The sequence below is a fragment of the Coffea arabica genome, chromosome 5c (genome assembly GCF_036785885.1).
Source record: "Coffea arabica cultivar ET-39 chromosome 5c, Coffea Arabica ET-39 HiFi, whole genome shotgun sequence".
NCBI classification, from domain to species: Eukaryota; Viridiplantae; Streptophyta; class Magnoliopsida; order Gentianales; family Rubiaceae; genus Coffea; species Coffea arabica.
In genome coordinates, this window is record NC_092319.1 from 11,201,899 (window position 1) to 11,229,771 (window position 27,873).

The 27,873-nt window shown below is 37.6% G+C and overlaps 2 protein-coding genes and 1 non-coding gene across 3 annotated transcripts; 1 reads left to right on the forward strand and 2 right to left on the reverse strand.

Moving 5' to 3' along the window:
- The first annotated feature begins 10,124 nt into the window (after window positions 1-10,124).
- Window positions 10,125-10,231, forward strand: LOC113691150 (small nucleolar RNA R71). Its single transcript, XR_003448563.1, has one exon. It is a non-coding gene; the product is annotated as a small nucleolar RNA R71 (small nucleolar RNA).
- Window positions 10,232-15,188: 4,957 nt separating this feature from the next.
- LOC113691014 (uncharacterized) lies at window positions 15,189-16,530 on the reverse strand. Its single transcript, XM_072050563.1, has one exon. It carries the CDS (start codon window positions 16,478-16,480, stop codon window positions 15,209-15,211), a length of 1,272 nt encoding a protein of 423 aa, XP_071906664.1. The 5' UTR covers window positions 16,481-16,530; the 3' UTR covers window positions 15,189-15,208.
- Window positions 16,531-24,744: 8,214 nt separating this feature from the next.
- Window positions 24,745-26,076, reverse strand: LOC113690846 (uncharacterized). Its single transcript, XM_072050564.1, has one exon. It carries the CDS (start codon window positions 25,944-25,946, stop codon window positions 24,765-24,767), a length of 1,182 nt encoding a protein of 393 aa, XP_071906665.1. The 5' UTR covers window positions 25,947-26,076; the 3' UTR covers window positions 24,745-24,764.
- Window positions 26,077-27,873: the final 1,797 nt, after the last annotated feature.

The following is a 27,873-nucleotide window of genomic DNA, read 5'->3' on the forward strand; positions in this document are numbered from 1 at the left end:
GGTTAAAGCCGAACATCAGAAACCATTAGAACTTTTGCAACCTCTAAAAATACCTGAGTGAAAATGGGAGAATATCACTATGAATTTTGTATCGGAATTACCAAGAACACAGAGAGGTCATAATGTGATTTGGGTAATCGTGGATAGATTGACCAAATCGGCCTATTTTCTGCCGATTAACATGAAGTATCCGTTGGAGAAGTTGGCCAGGTTGTATTTGGATGAGATCATCAGGTTGCATGGAATATCGTGTCCGACAGGGATCCGAGATTTGTTTTGAGGTTCTGGCAAAAGATGCAAGAGGTGTTAGGGACTAAGTTGAACTTTAGTACCACCTATCATCCCCAGACTGATGGACAGTCGGAGAGGACAATTCAAACACTTGAGGACATGTTAAGGATTTGTGTTCTGGACTTTGAAGAAAATTGGAGTAAGTTTTTGACTTTAGTAGAATTTGCCTACAACAATAGTTTCCACTTTTCTATTCAGATGGCCCCGTATGAGGTCCTTTATGGTCGAAAATGCATGTCTCCGATTTGTTTAGATCTGACCACAGTGTCATGGATTGAGGAAACGAATGAAAAGGTAAAGTTGGTACGCCAAACAATCCAGACCGCTCAGAGCCGCCAAAAAAGTTATGCCGACAATCGGAGAAAAGATTTGGAGTTTACTGTTGGAGACTTGGTATTTCTCAAGATTACACCTTTGAAAGCAAGGTTGATGTCTGGAAAAGGAAAGAAGTTACAGCCAAGGTTTGTAGGACCTTACAAGATTATTCAACGTGTGGGGAGTATAGCCTATAAGTTGGAATTACCGCCGAGTTTATCTCAAATTCATAATGTGTTCCATGTGTCTATGCTTAAGAAATACCATCCGAACCCTTCACATGTCTTGCAACCGGAAAATGTTGAGATTGATGAAATTTTGACCTATGAGGAGAAACCGGTAAAGCTTTTAAATCGAAAGGTGAAGGAATTGAGGAACAAGCGGATACCACTAGTAAAAGTTCTTTGGAGGAACCACGGAATAGAGGAAGCAACATGGGAAGTTGAAGAGACGATCAGAGAGAAGTATCTAGACTTGTTCGTCAACCAAGGTAAATTTCGAGGACGAAATTTTCTTAAGAAGGAGAGGATGTGAGGACTTGTAAAAACTATTATTTTAAAATCCCTAATTTTGGTTTAATTAATTATTTATTTAGATATTTGCCACGAATAATATTTTCTAATCTTATTAGACCTAAGTACATGGTTTTATAGTTTCGTTATATTTTTAAAGTGTCTCGTTTCAAAAATTATTTTCTTAAAAGCTTGATTAGTGGAAAAGTGAAAACGTGTCTGAAAACTTTAGCCAATTGGAAGTACAATAAGCTCGAAAATTTGGAGACATGTACAATGGTCCTAAAATAGGCAATTTTAGGTTTAAAAACTCAAGTGATAGTTAGTAGTACGATCGTTATAAGAATTTCTCGAAAGTTTCATTTTATCGCGCCTAAATTGGAAATACGCATTTTCACGCGCGTGATTAGTTGAGGGACTTTGGACCATTATTTTGGAATAATTAAGAATGAATAATATTTATATGAATGTAAGTGCCTTAGAGGTTTAGTGCACTAGTGCAACAAACTTAAGAGAAATCGAGGCAAAACGCGCGCATATGCGCACTATTTGCGGTTGACTTTTGCGCACCTAAACTATTAGACGTTAAGCTTTCTTTGTACACCAAAGAATCAGACCACACATATCATTTCTCCAAGCTTCCATGGCCGGCTTGCAGCTGCAAAGAAACAACCAAAACTCTTCAACATTTCCCTCTACAAATCTTACTCAAATCTCTACCAAATTCTCTCAGATTTTAACACTACTTAGCCTAAGACTTGGAGTTCATATCTAGCTAAAAAGGGGGGACTTTTCATGGCTCACTTAGGAGCAAGGAGGGACCGAAATTTCTGAGTTGTTCATCAACTAGAGTAAGTCATGATCAAGCTTTCTAATTTCAGTTTTTGGAAGTTCTAGTATACCTTTTTGCTCTTAATTTCCTATGGGTTGTTGTTGTTGTTGAAAAAAATGGAAGGTGGGCTCTATGAACTCCCACCTCTGTCTTGATGGCTGATATGGTGATTGATGCTATTTATAATGTTGGTTTAATGTTTGAAATGATGGATTAATGGAGTATAATTAGCAGAAATCTCAAGGAACTAATGGAATAGAAATTTCCGATTATGATGTTTATATGTTGTATTAGTTGTGTAAAAATTTTCATTGGAAAATATTGAAGTTTGGTTGGGCAAATGAATTTTTTTGTGAAACTAGTCAAGCTGGAAAACTGTTTCCGTGTAGCTCTATCCAGCGATAGTGTTTCGGCCGTAACTTTGTCCTCCGACGTCGAAATCGAGTGCCATTGGTGGCATTTGAAACTAGACATCCGCACCTTTCCAACGGTATAAAATGCACGTTTTGGTTCCAAGTGTGTGAGCCAAACTAATCCTTTTAAGAAGGCTACCCTGTTTCTCTGTTCTGCTGAAATGATTTGATGATGCTGAAACTTTAGGCTTAATTTCGAGCCAGTTGTATGCTGAAACTTAAAACGATTTTTTCTGTGAAATTATAGCCCTATGAATATATTTTCCAACACTATCAACCAAGCTCAATTCCAAGTTAAATTGAGTGAGTTATGATCAAAATACGGTGACTGCCCTGTTCTTGAAAACCCTTGGATTTGGACAAATTTGATGTAAGACTTGTTGTGGTCTTACTAAATGAATTTCTTAGTGCTAAACACCTACCAAATGTACCATGTATATTCCTTAGACATTTCTTGCACAAATAAACCATGTTTGGAGGTTTTCTTTAGCCGAATGTTTGGAAACGGAGAGAAATGGAGCTAAAGGCAGTTTTGCCTTAGTAAATTCAAAACTTTGGTTGATTGGTTAACCACCTTTCCGAAGGTATTTTTCTACGAAATTTGATAGAGAGATACCCTACATATAGGAGTACTATACTGCAAAATTTGGTACCAATCCAAGTCCGTTTCGATACTTAACTAAAGGTCCAAAGTCGGAAACCCAAATCTGGAAATTTGTTCAACAGTCTTGAATTTTTCCCAACTTTGAGCTACCATATCTGGGTGCTCGAAACTCCGAGTCTCGATCCACTTGCTCTATTCTAAACCTTACTTGCACCTCTAATTGAGTTATAAATTTCAAGGGCTGGTTTCCAACGAGTGAATTCTGCCGAATTTCCAAAGTTAGCGAAAAACCAACCCCGGCTCAATCCTGGGTGTTCTGGAACAGCAACTTTAAGCTCATTTTTTAATATCTTCCACTTAGATTCATGGAACAATGTCTTCTAAAAACTTTTAGTACTTTCCAAGAGGTTTCCAATGGTATAAAGTTTTCTAATTTTAGACTTGTATCGAGTGAGATACGATTTTTCAAAGATCCATATCAAAACTGAAATTTTCCAACTTTCAAGGAAATAGAGTTTTTCAAGAACTCTTTATTCTTTCGACATTATGCAAACGTTTTAACCTCGATTTTTAAGATAAAAATCCAAATGCTTTTGTACTTTAAGAAACTCTAATTGAACCTCGATTTACGAGTAATTGATGTTCGATTTCATGAAATTTCCTTAGATTGTACTGGTGTACAATCTTCCTTGATAGTTGGGATATATGAATGACAATATATTATTAATTGCTCAGGCACACACGAGGACCTTCAAGAGGATCCTACCGTGCACACTTGAACTTCCAGAAAATATTTCTTCTTGATTTGCTCAGTGAGTGTCAAGTGTATGACTACTTGAACTCTATGGATTTAATTCATGCTTGGTTTACCTGATTACATGCTTAGCTTGCTTAGTTTTCAAAAATGGACTCGAGTGTGTATTTTATCGTACTCATTCTCATTTGAAACAAATGACTCATGCTTAACATGGTTTGCCTGGTTTACATGACCTGAAATACATGCTTAAACCTGTCAAATGTTTAAATACATGACATGGTATGCTATGGCTGCATATGTCGATGGAGTAAATCTCCTCGACACTTACATGATACATGGGGGACGCCCAAACTCATAGGCCGACCTTGGAACCCGAGCCGGCATGGGCTTGGTCGGGAATCTCGGTAAGCCATGAGATTCACATGATAAGTTTGATCTATTGGGGAGATCTTACTTGGCATACTCGTGGAGTATCGCCTCATAAATGTCGTGCGGGTCCGAAGCGGTGTATGGTGGACGGATGAGAAATAAGTGGTGATCTACGGTTTGGAAATATCAACCCGGTTGACGGAGAGTCATCACGGGAAGATATACGAATGAACTGGTAAAGCAAGTGAAACTTAGCTCCTGAGAGCCACCATATCCTTGAATTGTTTCTGGTTACATTTTTTGTGGGCATTATTAATTACTTGCAAGCTATTACTTGAATCGTTACTTGGGTTTGTTACCTGAACTATGTGCCTGCATGTGTGTTATTGGCCTCACGAGCGCTTTGCTCACCCTTTAGATTTGTTTTCCTTAACAGGGTGGAACTCGGAGGTGTACTCGGAAAAACCCTCCTGATGTACTTTTGTTTAGGATTTCTATCATTTTTTGCTATGCCTTGGTTTCGGGCTGTACTTTTGGATTTGAAATGTAACTTTTGGGAATTTGATGTACTTTGAACACCCGAAGTACGGGCTGGATAATGGATAACTATTATTAAGTTTGAAGCTTCTGCATTTACTGTATTTAAGTTATTTTCATGTGTTGTGTAGTTTGATAATAAGTTTGAATGGAATTGCTTGAGCCCTGGCGAGAGTTAGGCAGGCGTCCCGCGAATACCCTTTGGTTCGCCTTAAGGAGAAGTGGGGGCGTCACACACAAGCCAATACAAGATGGTCTCTCAAACACGTAGGGTTCAAGGGCAAATTTGAAGGTGCAAATCAAGGAAAAATCTAAATGTATTCTAAAAGTGAGGAGAGCAATTTAAGCATCCAAAATCTCACCAAAATAAGGTTTAAAACCTAGAAAATGTTTTCTAAGTTTTTCCAAGTCCCATTCAATCCATTTAATAAAATTTTTAGCTTTGGTGACATTTTTTGAAAAAGTATAACTTCAGTTCTGTAAGTGAAAAAATCATAAATCTTATACCGTTAGAAAATAGACTCAAAAGTCTGCAACTCTCTAGAAGAACCTTCATAAAATTTAGCCCATAAATTAGTCAAATCTCAGCCTCAATTCACTGCTCAACTAAGTGCAAAAACAGGGCAGTCTTGGATTTTCAACCCACTTTGAACTTTTGCTGGTATTTATAGACAAACCATGAATTTTACACGGTTAAAAGAGCTATGAGACTAGTTTCACATACAACAACGAGAATCAATTCAGATTTTTCTACATCAAGATATAACAGATTTTTCAAGACTGTGATGACCCCACCTCCGTCTAGGGCGTACCCCAAGGTTTAGCAGACCGCCTACCCAACTCTAGCCAAGACTTACTCACTTACGTCAAAAAAATAGGGTGAAACCTCAAAAATAAAGGAAATAACAGTTCTCAAGTTTGGAACATACAAATACATTCATTTCAATCTCAAACATCCATACAATCCCAAATATATCAAAAGATATGAGTTCCAGATACATTCAATCCTAATTGAGCAACTAGTGCGAGCACAATTGCAAAATTTCCTAAAACTAGACTACGCTAGCCTGTACAAGTCTCACTCCTCGCTTGTATCTCCTGTAAGGAAAGCAAATGGCGTGGATGAGATAAAAGCCTAGTGAGTTTCCCATATACATAATCAAGTAATTAAAACAAGAACATTAGTCATTTAAGAACAACCAATCAGGAAAACATTTACAACATAAAAGCAATGAGAACACACTCATTAAAAGGATACATGTTCACGTGGAGCCATTCGTTCATTCATTCGCCAACCATTTTTCTTATTCCTCCAATTATTAGAAAACATTTGCAAGTGAAAACTCCTCCAATGTTCTTGACATTCATTCATTGATTTCATTTCCCGCCACTAGCCAATTCACAGGCCAGTCCCCACCAATCTTCGTGGTCATATTCGAGTATACCAAACATTATCCCAGGGTCACCAGTCGCCCGACCGAGTCCGCTTCTGCCTCGAGTCGACTGGCAACGAAGGGCAAGGGCCCAATTCAGCCAAAAGACTTAGATTCATACACAAGCAGCATTTAATCATTTAATCATTGAAAATTTTACGTTCATTTAGGTCGAGTGCGATAAAGTACACACTCGCCTAACAAAAATTTATTTTAGCAATCATTGAAAATATTTAACATTTAATCAAACATTCATAAGAATCCACATAGTCATTTGAAGCATAACCTACAAGAACACTCACCAAAGATCTAGTGCTTTTCAAAAATCACGTTCTGGTCCAACTCCTTGGTTGGAGTCAAAATCTGCGATAAAATATCATTTAAGAATGTAAAACTCTCTAAAGTTCGAAATATAGGAGTTTCGCTTCAAGAAAATCAAATAAATGAAACTTGTTTAAGTGGTGGTCATATGGCTTATCAAATCCTAGAAAACTCATGCTCGCTCTTTTAGTTTCGATAGAGAAGTAATTTATATTCTTGAAGTAACACTTAGTATAAAAACTAGAAAAAATCGTCTTTTTAGGTGTCGCCACTTTTATTTGTTAAAGGGTACGAGTTTCGGTAAACTTTTCAACCTATGTACCTCTTACTAAAGAAAAATCAAATACCATAAACAAGCGAAATTCGCTTCAAACTCAAGTCGTCGCTCAAGTCTCAAGTTCACTTGTCTAACCCTAGAGCGAAAATTTGGGCAGCATGTCCTTTGTATTTAGCTATTTTTCAGCCATTTATGACTTCATTTTTTTTCCTCAACTCAGCCCAATTCAATACATAAATAAGCTTAACATAATATTTTTTCAACTCGGCTCAATGTCATCCAAAAATAAGTCAATTGGACCAACGCAACCATCCAAATCAAAGCTAGAAGCTAGAAACTAGTTTTAAAGACAAATAGCTAAGCAGCAGGTATGACATCTCTCAGCAGGTATGACATCTCTCAGCGTTTTAGTCACAACTGAAGCTATGATTATCGGATTAGGGTAAATTTTATTGACTTTCGAAGTTGAGACAGAGACCTACATTTCTATGAAGACATCGACACCCAGTTCGTGCATTTTCAAAGTCAAAATATGAAATTTCCGAGAAAACCGAAAGCTGCCTGTGAAATAGAGCTTTTCGTAGTCAGGAGAATTTTAGTCATTTCATGCGATATAGAGCTCCGATCGAGTTGAAATTTTACAGACAGATTGCTAACTCCATTCCCTACAATCTTCATATTTTGAGCAAGGCCTAATTCGGCCTTTATCATGGACAAATATACAGTGCAGAAACAGGGCAGAATCCACTATAATTGCTGGAAATTCACTTCTACTCTACAACTTCATGATATCTTCCATAAAACTTCTATATTAAAGTCACCTATCCAATAAAATGCAATACAAGAAAGGGAAGAAGAGTTTCTTAGCTTAATACCTTAAGACCCCAAGAGAAGTTGCAAGACAAGGACTTTCTTCCTCAAGTGACTCCACCAAAAGCTTCCCTCCAAGCCTAGCTTAAGGTTAATCGGTGTAGATTTGGGTTGGTGTTTGAATCCCTCATGGATTGAGCATGAAATCAAGGCTAGGAAAATGGAAGTTTTTCTCTCTTTTCTTGTCTCTTAAATTCGGCCAAAATGAGGGAAAAATGATAGAATTTTGGTGAAATATTCAAGATAAATACTAGGGAGGTTTTTGGTCAAAGGTGGTGTTGTTTGCCAACACTTGGCATCCCCTAATTTTTTCTTTCTTTTCCTTTTCTTTAGTCAATAATAGTGACTGACTTAAGTGTTAATTTAGGGAGGATTAGATGAAATAAAAATAAGGAGATTAGGGTAAGAATGTATTGGTCAAGCGGGGTACTCAATCGGAAGCAAACGGTGCACGTCGGTTCAAGTCTATTTTTCTTAACTCTCTTGTACTTGTATTTTTTACTTATGGTTTCCTAACTTATTATTATCACTTCTAATCACATATTTTTTCTTATCTAAAACTCACTCTTAACCAGCACATTTAATACACACACCTCACCAAATGATAAGACGGCCAAAATATGCGAAAACCATGATTTATACTAACTATAAAACTAAAATACAACCCTTGATTCTATGATTTATTGTAACTATTGAGGAAGTAAATGAGTAGTAAAGATGTTATAAAGTAATCTAATCAAAATAAGAGGAAATTTTAAGAAAATATGAAAGAATTTTCCAGTCGTCACACTCTCTAGTATAAGGTGATAGCACCTACCGGTGATTGTAAAAGAGCTGATTGAAATTACCTCTTTTATAAGGTTATTGAAAATCCAAGTACTTGACCAATGTTTTAATTTCTTCATCATTTCCCTCTTGCATCCCTACACTTGTTAAACAAAGTTCAAGATGATCGAAGTCAAAGTTGACTCGACTCAACTCTTGGGTTAGCATTTCAATCATGCCAATGGAACAAGTCTGATCGGTAAAAGAAGGATATTTTTTCATTTCATTCAAGTCAAATACTACCTCTTCTTCATCTACTTGAAACTTGAGTTTGCTATTTTTTACATCAATTATAGTACCCGTAGTTGCTAAAAATGGTCTGCCAAGAATAATTGACATAGATATATCTTCCTCCATATCTAATACCACAAAATCCATAGGATTGATGAATTTTTGAACTTTAATCAACACATTTTTCAAAATTCCTAATGGATGTCTAATAGACCGATTGACTAGCTGCAAAGTCATATTAGTGCGTTTTAACTCATACAAATCTAATTGTCTAACTACCGTTAGAGGGATTAAGGATACACTAGTACCAAGGTCACATGATACCTTAGAAAATTCAATGCTACCGATGCTGCAAGATATAGAAAAACTCTCCAGATCCTTCAATTTTGGCGGCAACTTGTTTTGTATAATGACACTACACTTCTCCATTAATGCAATTGTTTTGTGATCTTCCAATTTCCTCTTTCGCTTCATGATCTCCTTGAGAAACTTTGCATATGAAGGAATTTGCAAAATAGCATCAGCGAAAGAAATATTAATATGCAATTGCTTGAAAATTTTAACAAACTTTCAAAATCTTTGTCTAGCTTATTTGGCTTGAGCCGTTGAGGAAATGGAACTGCCGGAGGTATCGGAATTGTAGTGGATGATGTAGGTTGTTGTTCTTTCGATTTTCCCTTACTACATTCCCCCACATTTATCTCTTGCTCCACTTGCTCATCTACTTGTTTCTCACTTTCATTGTTCCCTTCATTTTCTACCCTCGGAGGATCCTCTAGTCATTTATCACTACGAATAGTAATGGCCTTGACGTGTTCCCTCGGATTTACCTCTGTTTTACTAGGCAATTCCCCTTGATTTCAATTGTTAATTGAATTAGCTATTTGACCAATTTGAACCTCTACGTTTCTATGCATCCCGATCAATTGGTCCAACCACCCTTCTAGTCGTTCAAATCTTTCCGAAGTGCTCTTAACCAATTTTTCCATCACAATCTCCTAATTCAGTTTAGTATTCGTCTGTGATTGCCTTGATTGGAATCCCGACAGATTGGTTAGCTTTTGTGGATTGCCTTGATCTTTCTACCCAAACTTTGGATGATTTATCCACTCCGGATTGTGTATGTATTTGAATATGGGTTGTTTTGAGCATTCCTATTGTAATTATTGACAAATTGAGCCTGCTCAAGATCAACACACTTGTTAGTATCATGATCACCTCTACGCATGGAATAACAAGCCACATGTACATTAGATGAACTTTGACCACATTTGACTTGTCTATTCAATACCTTCATCATATTGCTCATTTGAGCACTGAGCATATTAATGGTATCAATTTCAATCATACCTGCTTGGTGCCTTGGATTATCTCTTTCATGAACCCATTGATAATTATTTTTTGCCATTTCCTCTATCAAACCTTGAGTTTCTTGGGGTGATTTTGCCATCAAACCTCCACCTATGGCTACATCAATAGTAGTTTTAGTAGAAAGGATAAATCATTATAGAAGGTTTGTATAATTAGCCAATTGGGAAGTCCATGGTGTGAATATTTTCAAAACAAATCTCTAAACCTTTTGCATACTTCATATAATGATTCATCATCCAATTGACTAAAACTAGTAATATCCATTTTAACCTTAGCCGTTTTGCCCGGTGAAAAATACTTATTCAAAAATACACTAAACAAATCATCCCAAGTAGTGAAAGTATTAGGAGCAAGAGAATATAACCAAATTTTAGCCTTATCCCTCAATGAAAATAGGAACAACCTTAGCCTTATAGCATCCTTACTAACTCTATTCATTTTGATTATATCACATATCTCCAAAAATGTGGTTAAGTGTGCATTTGGATTCCCTACAGCATTACCTCCAAATTGAGATTGTTGTACTATTTGGATTAATGATGGTTTAATCTAAAAATTATTAGCGTTTCCCATCTGTCGTGCTATACTTGTTTGAAATCCTTGGATTTCCGATAGAGCAAAATCCCTAAGAACTTGCCTATTTGCTTTGTTTTCCACCATTTTTTCTTCAAAAAGTAACTCTATCACGATTCCCTCTATTTGTTGTCGAACCTCTTCTTCTTTTTGTTGTGGTGTACGCCTTCTTTATCTACGTAGCGTCCTTTCAATTTTCGGATCAAAAGATGCTACTACCCATAAAATCCGATGCATACACTACAAACAAAAATAAAGAAATTATGTAGAAGTATTTCACAAAACTACAAGAAATTCTAATTTAACTAGAAACAAAGTTTAGCTAATTAATATAGAGAATGTCTAAATTAATAAAGCTTGTTAAACCCTAATATTGCCGCTCCACGGCAACGACGCCAAAAACTTGACGGATTTTTGATGTAAATATAAGTTTAATTCCGAATTATACCCGTTTTACTGCAAGCATACAGGTCAAGCTATTAGTTTAGGATATATATCGGGTTGATCCCACAGAGAGCAACTTTGCATGTACTAGATCCTTACTTACTTTATTATTTAGACTAATGATCAATTTAACCAATAGAAATTGTAATTACTACCTAACTAGTCTTAACTAGATATTTACAAGGTAACAATAGAGAAAATTCACTAAATACTTGAGTCTAGGGATATAGATTCAACTTATGGTATAAAAGATAAAAATAAATAGATTTATCTCATGTTATAACTCTTGTTTAACTAGGGATTCATTTCCAATATTATCTACTCTTGTTCCTTCATAAAAAGCAAGTTTAATCCACTTAAATGTATCTCTATTCTCATGAGAATATTACTCAAGCTCTATTTATGTTGTTCTATTATTATTACCAACTTTCATTGAGTAATAACAACTATAAGTTTGCTATTGGTGATCAAGCAACAACAAGTGATAAGCATGCATGAATAAACAAGTTAATACAATGTGTAACAAGTGTAAATCATATTCACTTCATATCAAATAGCCATAAGCTTCTTCTACTCTCTAGATCTAGAAAGTTAGCTACTCATATAATATATGATAAGAAAGAACATTGCTTTATTGTATAAATACATATTGAATCACACGTAAAAGATAGATAAAGAAAACTTAGCCAAGATTAGTGAAGAAACTCCCAATGATCTTTTATTTCTTCAACAAAATGAGTTGTATATGAAGTCTCCAATTGTTCTCACAAAAGCTTTAGCTAGAAAGAACAAGACAAGTTTCTCCTAAGGTCTCATGCTAAAATCTGATAATAACTACTTATAATGTCCTATTCTCTCCTCCTCTAATGATTCTAACATCTCTAGTGTTAAGTGAGTCAAAAAGTGATTTTTGGACAAGACATAAAGCTCCTTTTCTTTTCCAAAAAGTCCCTTGAACATGTGCAGCTGAAATTCTTGTCTGGAATAGAGCTAGAAAGTGGTGTGAAAACAGAGCAAGTTGCAGAAATTAGGCTACAATACACGACCTTGGAATACACGACTTCAGCTCGCGTATTCAAAGGGTCACGTATTACTTCTGTGAATTTGGCATCATTTCAACTGTTATTTTCTCAATGATGGAGGCCAGACTACCTTTTGTACAAAACATAAAAGTTGTAGCTTTTTGAGTTAGATTTCCAATGCTTCAAGAATCATTGAATTTGGAACTCTATGAACCAAGATATGACCAAAATACCCTCAACTGGTTAGAGCTCTGTTTTAGCTTTCAACCATGCGCATGCACTTCTATATATTGACTTTTTGACAAGGAAAATGACTGAAATGGATTTCGATGTCTTCAAATGTAGATCTATATCTTAGCTTCAAAATAGTATAAGAATCACCTTAATCTGATACTTGTAACTCAAGATATAGCCAAAATACCACAAGGTGTCAAAACTATCTTCAATTGCATTTCCTCCTTTGAATGTTTTGCACTTCATATCTTCTTTAAACCACTTTAAATTATCAAAAATTATTAAAAAAAATATTCTCAATTCACTCCCTTTGATGATTGAATCATTAAACCTACAAAAACATGAAATTTTCACCATTAAAATCCAAAGAAATGCAATTTTTACCATTTAAACCACAAAATGTATATTTTCACTAAAATTCTAGTTAATTAGCTATAAAACCAAATTAAACACACCAAAACTAACAAATAAAATACACTAAAAACGCGTAAAATATACTCTTATCAAACTCCTCCATACTTAAACCTTTGCTTGTCCTCAAGCAATAAGAAATACAAACCAACAATGATTCAAAAATTTGAACATAAACATATGTGCACCATTTAATTTCATTTCCTCAAGACAAGGTAAATAACTATTATGCAATTATTCATTAATCCTCAAGTACTCATAATATCGAGTAAATGAGAGCTAATTATACCCTAATTTTAACTAGTTCAACTCAATTTCTCATCTTTACCCAATTTCACAAGTGAGTCATATGGTTAATAAAAATGCTTCCTAAACCCATGATCATCGTTCTTATTTAAAGTTAAAGAGGGATTTATTCATATAACATAGATAAATATATATATATATTTAAGTTGTGACAGTGCCTTTTTAGTCGAAAATTGACATTTTTAGATGAAAATCGCCAATTACTCAACACTTCACATACTCAAGTTGCCTTGCATACTCTTAATTCTAGTACCATTTTATGCGAAAGTTGACATTTGTAAATGAAGACTCCCGATTACTAAATACAAGAACCATTGGAATAGAACAAATCTTATTATCTTTCTTTGTCTTTTTTTTCAAAGTCCCTCAAAAGTATAATCATGAGAAGAGTATTGCAATTATTGACTATATTTATCACTTAACTTATATTGCACACATTTTCTCAGTTGTATGATGCCGTGGTCACGTCAGCTCCGCCGAGCTACGGTTTCCTCACTGTCGGATGGCAGCCTAGTGCGGCTGGACAGCTAACGCTTAACACGGATGGGTGTTCCAAGGGAAATCCGGGGATGAGTGGTGGAGGCGGCGTGGTTTGGAACTCCAGCGGTACACTCGTGCTAGCTTTTTCAGCCTTTCTAGGCACTCAGTCGAGCTTACGAGCAGAGGTCTTGGCTCTGTTGGCAGGTCTCCGGCTGTGCGAAGCAAGGGGACTGGCCATACCTTTGGTTCAATTGGACTCAGCAGTTCTTGTGGGCATCATTCGAGGGAAGCTTCAGTGTCCTTGGACTGTGCGCTTGGAGGTGGAAGAGATACGGCAACGGGTGGCGGGGGAGAATGGGGTCTCACATTGCTTTCGAGAGGCGAACAAAGTGGCGGACGCTCTGGCCAATCTAGGGGTTACGCATACCCAGGACTCGCTTGTCGCGCCCCACTTTTTGATGTGTGTGTGAGTAGTGTGTGGGATATGTATGTGAACGTGTGTGAAAGTAAAAATAAAAGGCCGTGAGACTTGAAACTGCGACGATTTGGCCAAATAAAGTTCAAAAAGGGTTTTTGGATGAAAAATGGAGTCGCCACTTGGTATGGAGTTAGGGTGTACCAAGTCACCCAAAAATGATTTTGTTTTGTTTTTGAAAGAAAAAGTAAACAAACCCCTTTTGAAGAACTTTTAGATCTACGTAACCAAAGAAAGGGATCGGGGGTCACATTTGATAAGGGAGAAGGCAAAGGCAAAGCCTAAGGCACTCCCTTACCCTAGCCAAAGCTAGTTACGTGATTTAGCCCCACTTTTCCTAATTTTTCTACCCAAGGTATGTATCGCATGTTGGATATGACTAATGGATGCGAAAAGGAAAGAAAAATGCAATCCTAAACCTAAAATGTTTCTCATGAGGCTTTTAGGTCCCAACCACATGAATTGTGGTGGCCAATAAGGATAGTTCTCATGGAAGTCGTGATTAATGCAAGTGAGGACTCAAGTGCAAGCGTGCAAGTGTGCAAGTGTGAGAAAATAAAGGTGCTTGTGTGTGCAAATGAATAAAAATAGGATATTAGATACGTATAAGTGCAATTTGAATGCCATTTGTGAGGTAGAAAAATAAATGAGGGATAGGAAAAAGGTGGTGAGAAAATGGATTGAAAAAAATCTAAGTAGTGAGAAAATGTGGCTAAAAGAGTGAGGAGGTGATATAAAAAGAATGCAAGTATATGACCCTAAGGGAATGCATCAGGTCGGGCACGGGAAGGACTCCTAACTTTACGACTTTGATTTTCCCTTGGATTAGAAGGAAGAACTAGCGTGCTAAGGCTATTTTGTAGCCAAACTCGCTCGTTTCCCTTATCGAAAGGGGACTCTCAAGCAAATGTCCCTATAACTAGCATGAGGATGCAAAAAGCCTAAAATGAGGGGAAAAGGATTGGAGGAGCATGCCAAATGATAAAAAAAACTAAGAAAAATGCATGAAATGTAGTGAACATGCAGGTATGCACTAACGAAAGGGAAATCCCTAAGGGTCTAGCGTTGGACTAGCCCTTTCTATGAATTCCTAACGGAATAATGAGCCACAACTAGCATTGGACTAGTGTGGTGACGTACATTCATCCATCACATAACAATAACCAAATCTAAAACCAAATTATACATGTGAAGCAAGTAGAGTTATTGTCATCCACATCGTAATGAAACCATAAGCAAACACGCTCAGCAACTCTACTTTAAGGTTGTACTCCATCCACATTGATTCCAGCATGCAGAACAGTATCAAGCAGCCCCTTTAAATTTTGCATCATATTCATATGGTTGCAAGAAGATTGCTGAAATCAATCGGCGAGCAAACCATCGCTTGTGCATGGCTTGTTGAGCGCGTGCTGAAGCCTCCACATTCTCAAAGCGCAAATAAACATAGCCAGCACTATTCTTGTCCACATGGATATGCTTCACCGGGCCATAGTTTGAACATTCTTCACGCACATCATCCCTGATGTCCAAATCAAATTCTGGATCCGTCTCAGTTGCAGGATCAAACATATTCTTCAAAAGTAAACACTCGCTTGGGTTGCCAATGGGCTCTGGGGGCATTAAAACTTGTGCTGGAAGTACTGGAGCAGACATTGCTGTAGGTGCAACCATGGGCATGGTTATGGATTGTTGTGCAGGAGTTGCGCCATTAAGCGCAGGTACTCCAAGGGAACCAGCAACACTTGACGCAATCCCACTACGATCCAGTTTTGCCATTAGCATTGCTCTTGATTGAGCATTCAAAGCCAATCCACCTCCATCATCATCATCAAAATCGGCAGTTTTCTGCCCTGAATCTTGCACTCCAACATGATCCATAACAGATGAAACCTTAATAGTTCGACCAGCAATCTCCAATTTCCCATTTAGAACTTGCGCAGCCTTTGCATGTTCTAGTTGAGCAAATTGAACAAAGCCAAAACCTTTGCAATGTCCAGTCTCAGGATCAGTAGGCAGCTGTACAAGTTCAACGGGCCCAAATGCTTCAAAAATCTGTTTAAGCTGAAATTCAGTCATGTTGAAATGTAAATTTCCAACATAGAGTTTCCTATCTGTTGCACCATATGGGCCCACAACGCTTGAATTACTGGAAGCATTTGATGGAACAAGGTTCTTTTCTGCCTCTGATGGTTTAACCATAACAGGCTGTCCAAGAAGTAGATGCCCAGATAGAGCAATTGCCATCGGCACAGACATGGAATCAAAGAACTCAATGTACCCAACTCCTTTTGATCTCCTCGAATTTCGATCCATGATAAGACGTACATCCCTCGCCTTTCCTGCTTTTGAGAAAAACTCGTAAACATCCCTCTCAGTTGCCTTCAAGGGCATCTGGTAAGCAAATACTGTTCTCTGATCCCTTTCTGGGTCAGCCTCAGGTTCCACCGCTTCTTTCTTTTCTTTAAATCTCCTGCTTTCCCTCATCTCGAGCTCGCGCTCTCGTTCCCTGATCAACTCTCTCTCCCTTTCACGATCGAGCCTGGACCTGCTTCGGCTCCTCCTTGACCTCTCCATTTCCTTCGACCTCTCCCTTTCCCTAGACCTCTCCCTTTCCCTATCTCTTTCCTTCTCATTTTCCTTGTCCTATTTTTTTCTAATTTTTTCTAATTTTTTCATTTTTACTTTTAAATAATGAAACTAAATCCAAAACAACTAAAACATATTTTTTGAACGCTTTTCTTTTTCCTTTAAGAAATTCTACGCTAAAATGGCTAAAAGAACTAAAACTAAAAGTAAATAAAACTAATTGTGACAAATAGAAATAGAACAAATAAAAAACGAATAGTAAATAAATAATAAAACACCAAAAATTTGGTGTCTACAGTTTGCCCCTCTTTGTCTGAGTTTTGAAAAAACTTGAGACAAAAAAGTAGACACCAAATACTTACCTGTGTTATTTGGCTGCATTAAACTTGAACGACTGACACTCTAGAAATGAGGATTGACCTCTTTTGACAAAAATTTTTGAAATGGGACTGACCCAGACAAGAAAATTAAACAGAAAATTTTAATCGGGACTGACCCGAGACAGGAAATTTAAAATCGGACTGGCCCGAACAGGAATTTAAAACGGGACTGACCCAAACAGGAATTTAAAACGAGACTGACCCGAACAGAAATTTAAAACGGGACTGACCCGAACAGGAAATTTAAAACGGGACTGACCCGAACAGGAAATTTAAAACGGGATAGACCCGGACAGAAATGTAAACGGGATAGACCCGGACAGAAATGTAAATGGGATAGACCCGGACAGAAATTTAAATGGGATAGACTCACGGGATAGACCCGAACAGAAAACATAAATGAGATAGACCCACGGGATAGACCCGGACAGAAATGTAAACGGGATAGATCCGGACAGAAATGTAAATGGGATAGACCCACGGGATAGACCCGGACAGAAATGTAAACGGAATAGATCCGGACAGAAATGTAAATGGGATAGACCCACGGGATAGACCCGGACAGAAATTTAAATGGGATAGACCCACGGGATAGACTTGGACAGAAATGTAAATGGGATAGATCCGGACAGAAATGTAAACGGGATAGACCCGGACAGAAATGTAAACGAGATAGACCCGGACAGAAATGTAAATGGGATAGACCCACGGGATAGACCCGGACAGAAATTTAAATGGGATAGACCCAGACAGAAATGTAAATGGGATAGACCCACGGGATAGACCCGGACAGAAATATAAATGGGATAGACCCAAACAGAAAATTTAAAACGGGATAGACCCGAACAGGAAATTTATAACGGGATAGACCCGAACAAGAAATTTAAAAATCATGGGACTGGCCCGAATAAAATAAAATCATGGAGTGCTCACTAGTGGGACTGACCCACGGCTAGTGGCGGTGCAAAAAAGGAAATGCTCACTAGTGGGACTGACCCACGGCCAGTGGCAGTGAAAATGAAAGACACGCTAGTGGGACTGACCCAACGGCTAGCGGCGAAATAAAAGAAAATGCTCACTGGCGGGACTAACCTACGCTCCAGTGGCTGTGAAAATGAAATGCTTACTGGCGGGACTAACCCACGCTCCAGTAGCGATGTAAATGAAATGCTTACTGGCGGGACAAACCCCCGCTTCAGTGGCTGTGAAAATGAAATGAACACTGGCGGGACTAACCTCACGCTCTAGTGGCTGTGAAAATGAAATGCTCACTGGCGGGACTAACCTCACGCTCCAGTGGCGATGTAAATGAAATGCCTTGACAATCGGACAGTGGGATCAAACCCGAGCCTAACGTGATGAACTTGATTTGATTTTTTGATTTTTTTGATTTTTGATTTTTTTGATTTTTCGAGAGAATCTTTTTCAAAAATAATTTGCCCCAATGTAGGGCCCTTTTCCCTTTTTTCTTCTCTTTCTTCGGCATCGGCCTTCCACAACTCAGAAGCTCTTTCGTTGATTTCAACTATGAATACCTGCACAGGGGTTTGCCAAAATATGACATGCACTTAAAAAATTAATGCCACTACTACTCATGGAAAGAGTAGCGTGATTGATTTGAACATCTTGCTTGAATCTTTGACGAAATCCTCAAATGAACTATAAAAAATTTGCCCCAGTGTGGGCTTCTTTTGCGAAATCTTGCAAATAAAAATTTTGCCCCAGTGTGAGCCCATTTGATTCCAAAAATTGGTTTGGATGCCTCTCCGTTTATTTGAACAAAGTAAGAAACTGTGTTTCCTATATAATGTGAAGAAATCTGAACGTCTTGCTCAAACTTACACAGAAAATTTCACGATGAATTTCTCAAAATAATGCCGAAAAAGATTTCTTCCTCACTTTTAACATCAGTGCTTAGGGTAACGGGTCACCACCTCTTATTGGCTCAAATTTCAGGAGCAATCCAGTGATCTTATTTCTGATTTTTGAGGGGGTTAAGGGAAATGATAAGTCAAAATTTGTCTGGTTCTTGTGCTCAAAATTGTAATCCATTCAACATCACATCTTAGTGAAAGCAGAGAGTTTGTCACCCTTATTTCTTAAGAAAATTGAGTCAACATATAAGCTTTAAGCTTGCAACAAATGGGTAGGAACGATAGCTAAACATGTGAAAACTGGTTATACCCTTATGATCACAAATGATTAATGGATTTTCTTATGAGCATAATCCTCACTTTGGATGGTCATGAAGAAATAAGTCAACGATGGACTTTATTAGCTTGTAATGTGGCTTGAAACGATAGTTGAAGGATAAGTCTTTCAAGGACATTGCACCGAAGATCGCATTTTTCCAAAATTGCCCCTAATCTGAACTCAAAGATCTCAGAATTTGTTTGTATTCTTCTCATCATTCACCAGGGACTTCAGCGTCGAATTTTTCTGCATTTTCTTGCATTTACTTTTCTTGCCTTGCTTTTTGCCTCTTTTTCCTTTCTCTCAACTTGGTAGATTTGCACATGGTGAGTAGCGTCAACCCCATACCCAAGCAATTCAGAAATACAGTTAAAATTTTTCGGCATCAAAAATTTTCTTGACAGGGCCATTGCAAAGAACAGAAGTCAGAACTTTTGGCTTTTGTAATGGGGTTTGGTGGGGTGCTTAAAAAAGTTAAGGTTTGAAGGCAGATTTCAAGAGTGGTTTAAGTAATCTGAGATCGCACTGTTGTGCCAACCCTATTTTAGGGTTAAATCAAAATTTGCCAGAGCTTGTGCTCAATTGAGGCTTTTTCTCTTTCATTTTCTTTCGATTTTTCGGCCTTCTGCCATTTTTTGAACTTTCACAAAATTTGCCCAAGTTTATTTTTGAACTGAGGTTCTCTTTTCTTCTTTTGTCTTTTGATTTTGCGGCATTATCACTTTTCACTTCTTGAAATTTTTCCTTTTTCAACTCAAACTTGCCCCCAGTGTGGGGTTTGCGATTCTTAGGGATTGTCAAACGAAGTATTTTATTCTGAAGGTTCAAAAGGGATAACTAGGGATAGAATACCTGATCGGAAAAGAAGAGGGTCTGATTTTTATTCTGTTCCTTACAATAACTCTGAAAGGAAACTTTCATTAATGGGAAATTTCTGGCATGTATCTGAATTAACTGACTGAGGAAGACCCTTGTTCATCCATATCTGTGAAACATAGGCGGTCCGTGCGGACAAATCTCTTCCTTTTCTCTTTTTTTTTTCAAAATTGGACCCCAAGTGGAATCAAATTTCCCCAATTTGCGGTTCCCTCCTTATTCTAGCATTTTTGCTTTTCCCTTTTTCTTTTTTTTTCTTTTTCAACATTCCCCAATCTCCTTCCCCAATGTGGGGTGCGATCATATGTGTACTAAAAAAGAACCACCACTTTTTAGCTCAAATGAGGATGCAAGGGATGATCAGTGTTTAGGTTGTAGAAACGATGACCAAAGTATCATTCTTACGCCTCATGACAACCAAGTAAACGAATTGCTCATTGAGAATCCATTCCCTTTTGAAAATCTTCCCAATGTAGGGTAGTGATCATTAAGGCTCTTATTTGAAACGAAATTATTCTTTCAAAGGCTCAAATGGGAGAGCAAATGATAAAATGTGTATAGGTAGAGAAAAGAATGCTCGAAGTATCATTCCAAATTTTCAAAACAAACAAGAATAATGCACATTTTTGCTTTCACTTAGATGTGATTGAATCAGATTAGTCATCACGGACATTTTCAAGCAAAAGTTGCCCCAATTTGCAATTTATCAATCAATGTGACTGATTTTATTTTGGGGTTAAGTGAAGGAGAAAGACATCTCATGGGTCTTCTGAGTGACCTCTTTTAATTTTGAGCACTCTTATTGTGTAGCTCGGATCACCCATCTAGTGTACACAAGGATTTTAGAAAGCATACACTTACGAATTTTCAGGCTGGAGGTTGAAAAAACTTTCAATTTGGTCTTATTTCTTAAAATTCATCATGAAATCTCTTAATGAGCTCAATAAAGGATGAAATGTACACGAGTATTATACAAAACAAGTAATTGTCTGAACAAAAGCTTTATTATTGCTAATGTTTGAAAAATTTAAAGAGCAATACATATGAAAAATATTCTAAGGAACTCCTTTACACATGTATACACACTTTTCCCTCTTAATAGCCCCCTTCTCCCTTTGAGCAATGAAATCTCTTAAATGTTTTACACAAGCGTTTTCAGATGAATTTTCAAATTCACATTGCAGGGCCTGCCCAAGAATCATGTAATTTTCAAACTTTATCAGATCAGAATTGTTTTCATACTTTATTTCATGTTTTCAAGTTTTATGAAATTTTTATGAATGCAGGGGAGGGGGAAAACAAAAGAAAAATACCCAGAGTTAGTAATCAAGACTATAAAATCAGTATGCATGCCCTATGGGGGAACCCTTTTTGTGCCAAGGGTAGACCTAGCATGAAAATGCAATCCTCTGAGGTAGGCACTATACCATACCTGATGAATCCGATCAACTGATTGAGTGAAAAATAATTTGAAAAATTTGGCCAATTGGAGTGACGAGAGACATTTGTCAAAAAGAGGACAACGTCCGAATGAATTGATCACAAATGCACGGGTTTGACCTTGACGAACTTCCTATCGAAGAGATTGGAATTCAGTGACAAATTTTCTCAGTGAAGCATGGGTCAAAACTCTAACTGATCAAATGGCTAAATGCAATGGATGGTTTTCTCAAAATCGACTAGGCTTCCCAATTTGAAATTCGACCTTGAAACCCTAATTAGTCAAATGGGTTGAATGAAATTTGATTATTTATTCAAAAATGAATGGATAACCCTAAAAATGAATTAAACTAATCCAAGGAATTGAATGAAATCAATTGATCAAACCGATCGAGTGAAAGGATGATTTATTCAAAATTGACCGAATCGCCCTAAAAATAGGTAAACTGGTCAAATGGATCGGATGATTTATTCAAAATTGATTAGATCACCCTAAAAGGGTAAACTTGGTCAAATGAAATTGAACGAATCTGATGATTTGAATTTATTCAAAATCAATTGAGTTGACCTAAGAATGGGTAAACTAATCAAATGAATTGAATGAAATTGGTGATCTTATTTAAAAATCGACTAGATTGCCCTAAAATGGATAAACTAGTCAAATGAATTCAAAATCGACTAGATTGCCCTAAAAATGAACAAATTGATAAAATAGACTGGATGAAATTGAGGAATCAAATGATCCAATAGACTGAATGGCTTGATGTATTAGTCTATGAGCCTTCTAAAATCAAATTTTGGCTTCAGTTTATTTATCGTCTCATCAGTGAGGAAATATTGGTGAATGTTCCAATTAATGTCCTTTACGCCAGGGATTTTACCAATTTTGATAAAGTGGCTAAGAAGTGATTATTAGATGCTCATATTCCAAAAATTGCTCTATAAAAATGATCGGATCCTACCTTACCTTGTGCACTACCCCTTTGGATGGTACAAAATGTAAACGTGCAAATCTCCTTGGATTAAGTATCCGAGACACAAGGTGGCTTATTCCTAACACGGGATCCCCTAAATGGCATTCCCTTCTAGGGTTTATGCATGATGCCAGTTTATTAAAGCGATGTAAATATGTGACAAATATGACCTAAGGGACATAAATAATGCATCGGGGGGCAAAAGGTCTAAAATAAAATGTACTTATTGAAAATTAAGTGTAATAACTGAAATTTAAATATGTGAGATATCTAATGGGTAAGTCACTAAAAAAGTGCCAAAAAAGCCTCTTATTGCTAAGACATATGAATGCAAGCCAAGAAAACAAAAGAATGGTTAGTGCAATTGATAGTACACATAACATGTTGGGAGCAATAAAAAAAAAAGAAATACAATAAAAACAAGTAAAAGGGGTGGAACCCCTTCCCTCGTGCCTAATGTGCTTAAAAAAGGTGAGGCTGACTCTAACCTAGGAAAATTCTAATATGGATGCATGAGACTGGGGTTCACTAATACAACTAGACTCGATAAGGTTTAAAAGGTCCCCAAGCCTTCAGACCTAAGGGAATAGGTCATCAATCCCAAGACTTTCGATCGGTGGCTCGAGCGGTCCCCTAGATATTGCTATGGCGCAGAGCACACCATCCACATACCTAGAGAAACCATTCCTAGTCCTACAAGGCGGTGTGGGAAAGAGCCCACGAAAAATAAAATAAAAATGGGATAACAGTAAATAAACGTGCACGTATGAAGTGTTCCCTATTTTGAGGGAAAGGGTTGAGAACCAACGCGAGGCTCTAAAGGTGACACACCCCCCCCCAAATACAATGCAAAGCGCGAGATAAAACAAGTAAACATACATCCAATCAACCAATCATACATTCGTGAGCGAGGGAGTAGTTTGAGACGCGAGTGAGGCAAAGGGTCCTAAAAAGGGAAAATGCAACCCTAATATCCACATGCCATGCATAAAAAAGGGTAGAAAAAGGAAACGAATGACTAAGTCAAATGCTTGGACCCACTTAGGAAGTCCCCAGTGGAGTCGCCAACTGTCGCGCCCCACTTTTTGATGTGTGTCTGAGTAGTGTGTGGGATATGTATGTGAACGTGTGTAAAAGTAAAAATAAAAGGCCGTGAGACTTGAAAATGCGACGATTTGGCCAAATAAAGTTCAAAAAGGGTTTTTGGATGAAAAATGGAGTCGCCACTTGGTATGGAGTTAGGGTGTACCAAGTCACCCAAAAATGATTTTGTTTTGTTTTTGAAAGAAAAAGTAAACAAACCCTTTTGAAGAACTTTTAGGTCTACATAACCAAAGAAAGGGATCGGGGGTCACATTTGATAAGGGAGAAGGCAAAGGCAAAGCCTAAGGCACTCCCTTACCCTAGCCAAAGCTAGTTGCATGACTTAGCCCCACTTTTCCTAATTTTTCTACCCAAGGTATGTATCGCATGTTGGATATGACTAATGGATGCGAAAATGAAAGAAAAATGCAATCCTAAATCTAAAATATTTCTCATGAGGCTTTTAGGTCCCAACCACATGAATTGTGGTGGCCAATAAGGATAGCTCTCATGGAAGTCGTGATTAATGCAAGTGAGGACTCAAGTGCAAGCGTGCAAGTGTGCAAGTGTGAGAAAATAAAGGTGCTTGTGTGTGCAAATGAATAAAAATAGGATATTAGATACGTATAAGTGCAATTTGAATGCCATTTGTGAGGTAGAAAAATAAATGAGGGATAGGAAAAAGGTGGTGAGAAAATGGATTGAGAAAAATCTAAGTAGTGAGAAAATGTGGCTAAAAGAGTTAGGAGGTGATATAAAAAGAATGCAAGTGTATGACCCTAAGGGAATGCAGCAGGTCGGGCACGGGAAGGACTCCTAACTTTACGACTTTGATTTTCCCTTGGATTAGAAGGAAGAACTAGCGTGCTAAGGCTATTTTGTAGCCAAACTCGCTCGTTTCCCTTATCGAAAGGGGACTCTCAAGCAAATGTCCCTATAACTAGCATGAGGATGCAAAAAACCTAAAATGAGGGGAAAAGGATTGGAGGAGCATGCCAAATGATAAAAAAAACTAAGAAAAATGCATGGAATGTAGTGAACATGCAGGTATGCACTAACGAAAGGGAAATCCCTAAGGGTCTAGCGTTGGACTAGCCCTTTCTATGAATTCCTAACGGAATAATGAGCCACAACTAGCATTGGACTAGTGTGGTGACGTACATTCATCCATCACATAACAATAACCAAATCTAAAACCAAATTATACATGTGAAGCAAGTAGAGTTATTGTCATCCACATCGTAATGAAACCATAAGCAAACACGCTCAGCAACTCTACTTTAAGGTTGTACTCCATCCACATTGATTCCAGCATGCAGAACAGTATCAAGCAGCCCCTTTAAATTTTGCATCATATTCATATGGTTGCAAGAAGATTGCTGAAATCAATCGGCGAGCAAACCATCGCTTGTGCATGGCTTGTTGAGTGCGTGCTGCAGCCTCCACATTCTCAAAGCGCAAATAAACATAGCCAGCACTATTCTTGTCCACATGGATATGCTTCACCGGGCCATAGTTTGAACATTCTTCACGCACATCATCCCTGATGTCCAAATCAAATTCTGGATCCGTCTCAGTTGCAGGATCAAACATATTCTTCAAAAGTAAACACTCGCTTGGGTTGCCAATGGGCTCTGGGGGCATTAAAACTTGTGCTGGAAGTACTGGAGCAGACATTGCTGTAGGTGCAACCATGGGCATGGTTATGGATTGTTGTGCAGGAGTTGCGCCATTAAGCGCAGGTACTCCAAGGGAACCAGCAACACTTGACGCAATCCCACTACGATCCAGTTTTGCCATTAGCATTGCTCTTGATTGAGCATTCAAAGCCAATCCACCCCCATCATCATCATCAAAATCGGCAGTTTTCTGCCCTGAATCTTGCACTCCAACATGATCCATAACAGATGAAACCTTAATAGTTCGACCAGCGATCTCCAATTTCCCATTTAGAACTTGCGCAGCCTTTGCATGTTCTAGTTGAGCAAATTGAACAAAGCCAAAACCTTTGCAATGTCCAGTCTCAGGATCAGTAGGCAGCTGTACAAGTTCAACGGGCCCAAATGCTTCAAAAATCTGTTTAAGCTGAAATTCAGTCATGTTGAAATGTAAATTTCCAACATAGAGTTTCCTATCTGTTGCACCATACGGGCCCACAACGCTTGAATTACTGGAAGCATTTGATGGAACAAGGTTCTTTTCTACCTCTGATGGTTTAACCATAATAGGCTGTCGAAGAAGTAGATGCCCAGATAGAGCAATTGCCATTGGCACAGACATGGAATCAAAGAACTCAATGTACCCAACTCCTTTTGATCTCCTCGAATTTCGATCCATGATAAGACGTACATCCCTCACCTTTCCTGCTTTTGAGAAAAACTCGTAAACATCCCTCTCAGTTGCCTTCAAGGGCATCTGGTAAGCAAATACTGTTCTCTGATCCCTTTCTGGGTCAGCCTCAGGTTCCACCGCTTCTTTCTTTTCTTTAAATCTCCTGCTTTCCCTCATCTCGAGCTCGCGCTCTCGTTCCCTGATCAACTCTCTCTCCCTTTCACGATCGAGCCTGGACCTGCTTCAGCTCCTCCTTGACCTCTCCATTTCCTTCGACCTCTCCCTTTCCCTAGACCTCTCCCTTTCCCTATCTCTTTCCTTCTCCTTTTCCTTGTCCCATTTTTTTTCTAATTTTTTCATTTTTTTTATTTTCATTTTTAAATAATGAAACTAAATCCAAAAAAACTAAAACATATTTTTTGAACGCTTTTCTTTTTCCTTTGAGAAATTCTACGCTAAAATGGCTAAAATAACTAAAACTAAAAGTAAATAAAACTAATTGTGACAAATAGAAATAGAAAAAATAAAAAATGAATAGTAAATAAATAATAAAACACCAAAAATTTGGTGTCTACATCGCTTAGGGTGTATACCAATCTGGAGACAATTCTGAGGCTAGCGAAAGGGGAACTTCGGCTGGACAGATGGGGAGTACCAGTGTGAGAACAAAAAATTTTCACATTTTCTCAGCATTATTTTATTTCTTTGCCTACATTTTATATTTTCCTTGAAAAATATTAAAATTTCTATGCATTTTTACAAGTAAGTACAGTTTTAAAATCATTTTTCCTAGTATGAGTTAGTGTACATTAATTTGAAGTGCGTTATAGACGTGAGACCCGCTAGTGCGATATAAGTTTGGTGACTAAGTGATTTTTGTACTAAGTGTTATTATTATACAAGGTGCTAGAGGATAATTAGAGGTTTGTTATATGATGTAACCATTGGAAGCCAAAGGATTAGAGAAAACACTAGAAGGGCCAAGTGTTGCAAAACCATTGGAGGTTGGACTTTGACCTCATTTTCACCTTTACTAAAAACCAAATTTTGACCCAAAATATCTTCATTTTCTTGCTTCTTGGCCGACTCTCTTGAGGGGAGAAACAAGAGAGAGCTCTTCAATTTCTTGCTTCCAAACTTACTCAAATCTTGAGTTTTAGCCAACCAAATTTGAAACTACACTATACAAGTGCTCAACTAGGAAGTTCGATGGTTTTGGTGGAGTTGTTTTGGAGGAGGAAAGACTAAACCACTATCTTCTTGTGATTTTACGGTATCTTGCCAAGAAATCTCTCTTTACTTTTAATACTAGATTCGTTGTTAGCTTATTTGTGGTTCAAAAGTGCTTGTAATGCTTATATCAAGTGATTTTGGATGGTTGGGGGTGATGAATTTGAGTTAGGGTTTGAATGATTCACTTATCATACTTATTGTGTGGGTGGTATATGATGTATATAAGGTGGTATAAGAGGTGGTAGTGATGGTTTCAAGCTAAAAATGAGATTTATACCTTGATTGTAGTAAATTTCCAGAATTGAAGTCAAGGTATACCCTGTTCTTCCTGGTTCTAGTTCACCATGTTAGAGGCTGAATTAGGCTTAGCCTAAAACATGAAAGTTGTAGAGAATGATGTTTTATAGTTTCCTACAAAATTTCAACTCAATCGGAGGAACGTAGCCTATTAAAAGACCGAAATACCCTGACTACCCCAGGTGAATCCAGTGATCAGTTTTGAATATTTCACCAATCTGGTCGTGCCTTTTCACCATGATATGTACTGAAATAGTATTTAGCCAAAACATGAAAGTTGTAGTATTATGTCTTAGTTTTCCAACGCCACTAGAAACACCTCAATCGGACTTTGGTAGCCTGAGTTATTGTCGTTTACGCATAGTGTGGTTAACTGACCTGTTTGTGAGATTCTGGTTCTGTAATTCGAAATTTTGACCTAGATACACTATGAACTGGACTAAGTGGTCTTCATAAAAGTTGTAGATCTCTGTCTTATCTTTGAAACAGTATAAATTTCACCTCAATACAACAAGCGTAGCCTCGGTTGTGTCCATTACGCAAAATAACGTCAAATCTGTCTTTTGTTTCTTGA

Bases quoted from the DNA above. Each gene is read 5' to 3' on its own strand.
- LOC113691014 (XM_072050563.1), bottom strand. From the start codon at position 16,480: ATGGAGAGGTCAAGGAGGAGCCGAAGCAGGTCCAGGCTCGATCGTGAA.
- LOC113690846 (XM_072050564.1), bottom strand. From the start codon at position 25,946: ATGAGGGAAAGCAGGAGATTTAAAGAAAAGAAAGAAGCGGTGGAACCT.